General features: G+C 28.4%; 1 protein-coding gene across 1 annotated transcript; it reads left to right on the top strand.

The window, feature by feature from the left end:
- Positions 1 to 3,606: 3,606 nt before the first annotated feature.
- Positions 3,607 to 8,961, top strand: LOC136086156 (uncharacterized). The gene is made up of 3 exons (XM_065808433.1): positions 3,607 to 4,894; positions 4,949 to 4,999; positions 8,615 to 8,961. Exons 1-3 carry the CDS (start codon positions 3,607 to 3,609, stop codon positions 8,959 to 8,961), a joined length of 1,686 nt encoding a protein of 561 aa, XP_065664505.1.
- The last annotated feature ends 792 nt before the right edge of the window (positions 8,962 to 9,753 follow it).

Genomic DNA, 9,753 nt, shown 5'->3' with positions numbered 1-9,753 from the left:
ATCTTATAAAGTATGCCAATATTTTTAGAAATTTTATTTTCGATTAATTTTAAGTGGTTTGTCCAGGTGATATTTTCGTCAAGAAGAACACCTAGAAACTTCATTGAGTGTTCTCTTTTTATAAATTGATTCCCGATGCTAATATTTGGAAGCTTTAGAGGAATTTCGTCTCTCTGATAAAAGCGATGAAAAAAAATATGCTTAGTTTTGGTTAAGTTTAATGACAATTTATTTGTATTAAACCATTCAGTTACTTTTAACAGTTCTTCGTTGACTGTTTTAAATAGAGTTTTTATGTTACTATGGGAATAAAATAAATTGATATCGTCAGCAAACAAAACAGAGTCTAAAATATTCGAAACTCTGCTTAAGTCGTTAATGTAAATTAAAAACAAAAGCGGTCCTAAAATGGATCTTTGAAGAACTCCACAAGTGATTGTCCTATTGTCAGTTTTACCACCATTATAAGAAACATACTGCTTCCTATTAGACCAGTAGCTTTTAAACCAAACTATATTTGCATTCTTAACTCCGTAATTTACTAGTTTTTTTAGTAAGATATGGTGGTCAACTGTGTCGAAGGCTTTGCTAAGGTCTATAAAAATACCTAATGTATACTCTTTTTTATCAAAGACTCGAAAAATATCATGAACAAGTTTAAGAATAGTATGATCAGTTGAATAACCTTTTTTGAACCCAAATTGTTTGTTGTATAAAATATTATTTGTTTCTAGAAAAGAGAATAGTCTATTATACATTATTCGTTCCAGTATTTTTGAGAAGCAAGTAAGAATGGAGATAGGTCTATAATTAGAGACATTGAAGGATCACCCGATTTGTAAACTGGTATAACTCTTGCAGTTTTAAAACTTTCTGGAAATATTCCGTGTTTTAAAGAAAGATCAAAAATATGCAACTGTGGTGTTATTAAATAATGCATAGATTTTATTACAACATTACTACTTATTTCATCAACTCATAATCCTTTGTTTAGTTTTAATGTTTGAAAAGCAATTAATAACTCATTTTTAGTCAGTTTATTGTTGGTCATTATTGTATTGTTAGCAGTTAAATATGACTCTACGCTAAATTTACCAAGTTTTAGTTTTAAGGCTAGATTTCATCCTTCACTAACAAAAACTTGATTAAATGTTTTTGCAATTTTTGATTCATTAAGTGTATCAACGCCATTAAAATTTAATGTTTTTGGAAGACAAGTAGTTGATAACTTTTTTTTACCAATTAATTCTTTAATGATATTCCAGGTTTTCTGAGTGTCGCCTCTGAATTTAAGTAATTGATTTGAATGATATATTTTTTTTTGAATGATTTATAACTAGCTCAAAAATACCTTTTTTTTTTTTATAATTTTATATTATTAAATGATTTTTTTTTTAGAAATTTTTCGTACAAACGTTGTTTCTTTTTTGATAATTTTAATATTCCGGTAGTTATCCATGGGTTCAAATACATTTTAGATTTAATAATTTTTGTTATCTCTGGAAATGCATTATTGTAATGTTTTTGAAATATTTGAAGAAAATTTTCATAGGCTTTGTTAGTACTTTTTATTTGCAATATATTTTCCCAGTTTTCATAAGATAAAGATTGATTAAAAAGTTCGATAGAAACGTCATTAATGATTCGCTTGGTTATTTTTATTTTTTGCGAGTTTTTTGAAAGATTTTTGAGTTGCAATAAAAATTGGAAAATGATCCGATATATCAGATATAAATATTCCAGTTTTAACTTTTGTGTCTGAAAATTTGTTTGTTATAATTTAATCAATTGAGGTTGCACTATTTTTGGTAATTCTAGTTGGTTTATTTATGATAGGAATAAATCCATTTTGAAATACTAAATTAAGAAAATTTCTGACGTTTTTATTTGAGTCATATTCTAGTACGTTTAAATTCAAATCGCCCACAAGGTAAACGCATTTACTACAAACATCTTTATTTGTAATTAAACTTTTAATGTGTTTATCAAATATTTTCATATTAGCTGAAGGCGGTCTGTATAAAACATGCACAATTACGTTTTTGGTGGTTTTACTAAATATTTCAATTGACAATGATTCACAATCATTACTTGCTGTACAATAATCACTTCGCGGTTTATAAATTATTGAGTTGTGGATAAAGATCCTCCACCTGGTTTTTCAGAGTTTCTAAGTTGATGAACTATTTTATAATTTTTTAACTGAAAATTTGAATTGTTTTCAATTTCAATATGTGACACCATGTTTCTGTAAGGCAAATAACTTTAAACTCCGTTTTTGTGCTGAGTAAAAAAAGTTTAAATTTCTCTAAATTTTTTTGAATGCTTCAAATATTTAAATGAAGGATTGAGAATGCATCTATATCTATTTCGGGATTTGAAGTATTTAAGTTGTAATATAATGGACTTATTTTTTTGATTTCATCGCTACTATTATAAAAATTAATATCTGGATCTAAATGACTCTCTAGAAGAATATTTTTGTTTACTTGAAAAGATTTAAATTGTGAGTTTTGATAAAAATTTATAGTTTTATCCATTATAAATAGAAAAGTATAAAAACCAAAAAACATAATAAATCGAAATGATTAAATTTTAGCGTTCTGATTTTTTCGAAATTCTTTTACTATTAGTTTGTCATAAATAACAATCGAGTATATACCGTTGTTCCTGTTGACTTTCATTTCTTCAAGTAATTTTTTCCGTATCACCATTGTATTGAAAGAATAATCCTCGTTTATGTAAATATTCGTTCATTTGCTGTTTTTAGTTTTATACAAGATATTTGAATTAAAAACAAAAATAACTTAATTTTTATGTTGTTGCTATGGGTAACTATTGATTGTGAAAGATTGAATTGTAATTACCGTAAACCGGGGTAACTTTGGCCAGCGGGGTAACTTTGGCCATTTATAAAACTTTTAACTAAACATCTGTGACTTTTTAACAGTTAAGTAACGTTTTACTATTTTTATTTTGTTTGTAAATGCAATCTTTCTTGCTTAAATTTTGATGTGAAGTTTGTTGCAAATGCTCTTTACTATAAGTGAAAAAGAATGAAAACTACATCTTGGTAAAACACAATCAAAAACTGTAAAACAGAATGTTGTCTGGGCAAAGATAAAAATGATAGCAAACAACTAAGTTTTAGTTCTGTTTTAAAGACAAAGGTTCAGATAAAATTAAGTGAAAAGTTTTTGGCTCAATTAACAACATTCTGGTTTTTTTGCAGGGTGGTCAAAGTTACCTCGTAGGTTTATACTCTTTTGGGGTAACTTTGGCCATGTAAATAATATTCATTTTAAAGTAGTTTGATCGTTATTTATTCTAACTATAATATTTTTTTGAAGCATGTTATCCGAATTGTTTATTTTGAAAAACGGTTTTTAGCATGAATGTATTTTAGGATTATTAAAAAAGTATATTTTCTTGTTAAACTATTTGTTGTTGTTGTTGCTAAATCATAATTTTGTTAACTTTATAACAAAATTTAGAGACTCTTATTTTTAAATTTAATTGCAATTTAATAAAATTATATTATAGTTTAATAAATTACAACATTGCAGTTTGCTTGTGTTGTTTATATTCACTTTTGTTTAAAGCATAATGTCTCGTAAATATAACAAGCATAGTGTTGGAAAACGTGCATACAACACTTCTAATACCATTCTTTTGAAAGAGTGTATCGGTGCAATTAATGAAGGTATGTCTATTCGTCAAGCCTCAAAAAGGTTTAGTATACCAAGAAGCACTATACATAATAAAATAAAGTCAAAGCATAAAAAATGCATTGGTGCACCAACCATATTTACTTATGATGAGGAGCAGTTATTTTCATCTAGAATCAAGGTCATGTGTGATTGGGGATTTCCATTAAATAAACTTGATGTTAAAATGTTAGTAGCTGGTTATTTAAAATCGCAAAATCGTACTGTAAAAACATTTAAAAACAATATTCCTGGTGATGATTGGGTCTCAAGTTTTATGAAACGTTCACAGTTAACCCATAGAATAGCATCAAATATTAAAAGAAAACGTGCAGCTATAAACAAAGAGCAATTAAAAATTTATTTTGACGATATTAGACTTGAGCTTGAAGGAGTTCCACCTTGTAACATTTGGAATTATGATGAAACAAATTTGCGTGATGACCCTGGAAATAAAAAAGTTGTTATGAAGCGTGGAACTAAGTACCCTGAGAAAATAATGAATAGCAGTAAAGCTTGTTTCTCTGTAATGTTTTGGGGAAATGGTGTTGGAGAAACTCTTCCACCATACACAGTTTTTAAAAGCACACATTTATACAATTTATGGATAAAACATGGTCCGAAAAATTCTCGCTATAATAGAACCCAATCTGGCTGGTTTGATAAAGTTACTTTTGAGGATTGGTTTTTTCGAACATTTTTGCCATGCATTAAGAAACAAACTGGAAAAAAAGCATTAATAGGTGACAATCTCTCCTCCCATTTAAGTCATAAAGTTTTTCATTCTTGGGAAAAATATAACATTAAATTCATATGCCTTCTGCCCAATTCAACTCATTTACTTCAACCTCTTGATGTTGCATTCTTTGCACCATTAAAAAAAGCCTGGAGAAGTATACTTCTGGATTGGACACTTACTTCTCGTGGTAAAAAATTTGCAACGTTACCAAAAGAAGATTTCTCTAAGTTGCTGAATGATTTAATGACATCCATTAATGAATGTTCGAGAAAAAATTTAATCAGTGCATTTAGAGCTTGTGGTTTGGTGCCATTTTATCCTAATGTTGTGTATATCAAATTACCAAGTGAAAACGCCTTAAGTCCTCGTAAAGCTTTAGACCAGAGCCTTTTAGACATATTAAATGAGAAAAAAAATGAAGGTGGTGATAAGAAAGATGTTACACAAAGTAAAAATAAGAATTAAAAAAATATATCCAAAAAAAGACATAAAATTGAACCAGGAAAATCTATTTCTGTAGAATACAATAGTGAAACAGAAACAGCATCTGAAGGTGAATCAGTCTCTATTGAATTTATGATAGATTACAGAAGAGATGCCTAAATTTTTCTTAAAAAAAACAGAGTTTATGTTACAAATTGTTTGTTTATGTTACAAATTGTTTATGTTACAAATTGTCGCAATTTGTGTTACAAGTTGTGTCATACAAGTTTTGTTATAAATTGAAATAAGTTGTGTTACTAAGAGTTTATGTTACAAATTGTTTGTACTCTCTTATTTTTTGCTTTTTCTGACATTTAATAAAAAAATAATTGAAAAATAAATAAATTATTTTAGCTATTATGTTTTTTTAATACTGTTTATATTTATTTTTATTGTCCCTTTTTTAATTTCTTGACATATTTTAGGTATCCCTTTTTGAAATAAAAGCTACTGTAAGTTTAAATTACATTAAATGTGGTTAATAACACTTAATTTACATCCGGTGATAAAAAAACAATTTACTATGACAAAGTTACCCCATTGCCGGGTAACATTGACCACCTCATTATTTCCATAAAATCTTGGATTTGGTGAATATAATGAATACGCCATTTTACTAATTAAATGATATTAGTAATGCACATCTTTTAGCATCAAAATAGTTTTGGGAAAATATTCCTTTTTTTCAAAAAGTTATCTTCTTTATCAAAATTGGTACAAAGTTATCCCGGTTTACGATACAGGAAATATCAATTAGGGGTATCATGTTTTTGTTTGTGCAAATGCTTTTCATATGATAACAAAAAACTTTCATTGTTAAGCTCAAAAAAGACGAAAAGTTGGAAAAAAGGTTCAATTACACTTTCGTGGGCACGTTGACAAGTATAAACATGGTTGTCAAATCGATCAGTTGATAAGCCAGTTCTGCAACTAGAAATATGTCCGTTTATACGTAATCTTAAATTATTAGTTTTACCAGTATATGTTTGTTTTTTGCATGTTATAGATCGGCATATTCAAATGCAAAGATATTCGGTGCAAAATTTGCAAATTATACCTTCAAGAAGTAGATAAGTTTAAAACATCTAACGGAACCATTTGGAAAGTGAAAAGTCACATCACATGCAACAGCAAAAATATAATCTATTACCTAAAATGTTTGACAACATTTAATTTTTCATGTATATTTAAATATACATGAAAAATTAAATACTGAATGCGATACTTCTAGCGGTACGAGGACTTAACTGGCAATACCAATTCAAAAAACAGCAATACCATATTAAAAGTTAATGAAATTAACTTAGAAGTGAAGTAATGTTTAGTCAAGCTGCAGAATAAAAATAATGACTTAAAGAAATGAGTCTAAGCACAATGAGGTGGTAAGTGACTTAATCTTAAATTTAAATCACCTTTAGCAAAATCACCTTTAAAGTTAAGTATTGCTGATAAACAAATATTCAATAACAATGGCGTTGCTTTAGATTTTGATATTATACTAATAAAAAAACTAGAAGAAAAAGTCAATTTTTTAAGAAAAGAGAATAACATTAAATCTGAAATTATTAAATCACTCACGAACGGTTCACTGAACCATGACAAAACCGATTTAGCTTGTAAAGTTACAAAAAATAATTTTTGCACTAATTGCTCTTACAGGAAAAAAAAGTAAACAATTCATTTTTGCTAGATAATAGTAAAAGTCAAAATAAAGATGACATTATCGATATCAGTAACTTATGCTTGGGTAACGCCATCAGCCCGCAATCAAGAAGTTCTAAAGATTCATATATAAAATGTAAGAAATTTGCAAACACCAAAAATTCTTTTAATCAACGATTAAAAAATCTTGCAAATTACAATAAAAATCCATGATTTAGTGATAGTTAATCAGGAAATAAAAAACAAAATAATAAAAAAAATATATATTATTATCGTCTGTGCCCCCGTGCCTATCCTTAATAACAGCGAATATTCAGTCTTTGTTACCCAACCTTTATCAAAACTTGGCCTAAACGTAAACTCATTTATGAAAATAAACTGCTATCCAAATTCAAACTCCAACTTTAAGCAATCTTGTCCATCAATTTATTCGTCAGTTGAACTAAAATCAAAAGAAGATTATCATCTTGCTATCAGAAACTCTTGTACAAAGTGATGATATTTTTATATAAAGAAAAAAAAGATTAAATGATCTTTTACAGAATAATAACACTCTTGATCAACCCCTTCGTTTCGTCGTCTGTGGTAACAGAGTTCGTTGCCTTGACCACCCAAAAAGTTCCGAAGCTTAAAAAAATATTTACACCGAACGGCATCAATTCATTGCTGCAATTAAATATCATTGCTCCTAATAATACCACCTCCAATCCGAATCAGTCAGACCTTCATTTTTTTACAAATTATTATCCAAATAAAATAATAATCGGTCACATAAACATTAGTTCAATCAGAAATAAATTTGAATCTTTAAAAAAAACAAGGCAGAATTGATATCCTAATGATATCTGAAACTAAAATCGACCACTCCTTCCCCTCAATATGCTATATGTTAGAAAAGATATACCCTCTAGGATACTAACAAAAACCTCGTCAATCAATCAGTTTATTATAAATCTCGAATAAAATCTCGATTATTTTTCAGGAAAATATGTATATTTAATAGTCATGGACGATTTTAATGCCAAGATGATAAATGAATTTATGGAAGAAGTAGGTATTATGTATAAATTAAAATCTCTTATAAAAATACCAACCAGTTTTAAAAATATTCATAAACCAAAAGTAATTGACCTCATCTAAACAAATACTCCGAAATATTTTTGCCAATCAAATGCAGTTGAAATAAACTGAAATGAAAGTTCATAAACTGGTAATCTCGGTCTTGAGATGTAACTTTCCTAAGCAAGTACGATGAATAGAAACATACAGATGCTTCAAAAACTTTGATAACGAAAATTTTTAAAATGAGCTAATAAAGGAAATAAATTTAAAAAAACGTACAAAAGTCTGGATTTTTTTGGGTTTAAAGCTACCGTAATAGTTACTTTTAATAAGCATGCACCACAAAAAAAGGTATGCACGAAAAAACCAAGCAGTACTAATGAAAATAGAATTGAACAAAGAATTGGTCTAGACTACTAAACCGTTATTGTTAAAACGAATCTAGTAAAAAAGCATACAACCGTCAAAGAAATTATTGTGTAGGACTCCTTAGAAATACTAAAAGGTCATTTTTTGAAAATCTTCAAACTAAAAATGCTACCGACAATAAAACCTTTTGGAAAACAGTGAAGCCATTTTAAGGAGAACTCACGCTTTAATGAAAAAATTGTTTTAGTGGAAAATGATTGCATAACATAAGATGATAAATTTGTAGCCAATATTTTTAACGCATATTATTAAGACACTATATTGCAGTTGTGCATCAAACCAATCCCTGAAACTATCGAAACATTTATCTATGACCCCATAGAAAATTCAATATTTAAATACAAATCCCATTCAAGTATTATTAGGATTTAGAATTTAATAAGAAATTTAATATCCTTTTCTTTTTAAACTTTCCTATTCAAAATCTAATCATATTTCTAAACAAAATAAATCTAAAGCACGACAAAAGGACAATTACAAACCAGAATAATCAAAGATAACATTACCAATTATTCTAACTTTATATGTAAAGACTATAACTACGCTATTTCAAACAGCATTTTTCCAGACCTATTAAAAAACGCTGATATTACTCCAATGCACAAAAAAGGCTCCAAAGCAGATAAAAGCAACAACAGGCTGATCAGTATTCTATTCAATCTATCTAAGGTATATGAAAGATGTATATATGAGGATACAACTGGTTTCTTTGAAGCAATTTTATACAGACATCAATACGGTTTTCTTAAAGGTTATAGCGCTCAACAATGTTTGATTGCAATGACCGAAAAATGGAGAAAAGCCTTTGATCACAACGGATGCTTTGGCGCTTTACTAACTGATCTCTCTAAAGCTTTTGATTGTATATCCCATGCGTAACAGATTGCCAAACTAGATGCTTATGGTTTTATTCAAAGCACTATAATATTTATGTCTTTCTACCTTATGAATAAAAAGCAAAGAGTAAGAATAAATGATGAGTTCAGCTGTTACACTGGTATGCTATACGGAGTTCCGCAAGATTCTATTCTCGGACCTCTGTTATTTAAAATTTTTATATGTGGTTTATTTTTTTTCCTTCCTGGCATTGAAGTTGCTGGATATGCAGATGAAAATACTCCATACGGCACAAGAAAAGACGTTACTTCTGTAACTACCAACCTCCAAAAAGCTGTAAATCAATTGTTTATATAGTTTAAAAATAATGGAGTGAAGGCAAATCCTGAAAAATATCACTTTATCATTAGCAAACATAGTAACCTTTAAGTTACTATTCCTAGTTTAACAATTAACACATCCGCAAATGTTAAATTACTCGGAATAAAACTCAACAACAAACTTTCCTTCGAAGAGCATCTGAAGACTTTATGCCAGTATGCCAGAAGAAAAGTAAACGCACTTTCAAGAATCGCACCTATATGGATGTTTCACAGCAGGAAACTTAATAAGCGCATAAATCAAATCCAAGAGAGAGCTTTTACAATTATCTACAAAGACAATGAATCTTTATTTAAAACTCTCTTACTAAACAGCGGTACTTTAACTATACACCAAAAAAACCTGCATTGTTTAGTCACTGATTTTTAAAGTAAAATTACAAATTGCGCCTGTATCTTCAAATGAAGTTTTTAAGTTTCTCAAATCAAATCTGAGACATGAAAAGCCAAACTC

The sequence above is a fragment of the Hydra vulgaris genome, chromosome 10, assembly GCF_038396675.1.
Source record: "Hydra vulgaris chromosome 10, alternate assembly HydraT2T_AEP".
NCBI lineage: Eukaryota > Metazoa > Cnidaria > Hydrozoa > Anthoathecata > Hydridae > Hydra > Hydra vulgaris.
The sequence above is the reverse complement of the archived record's forward strand: the minus strand, read 5'-3'. Positions and strand labels throughout refer to the sequence as shown.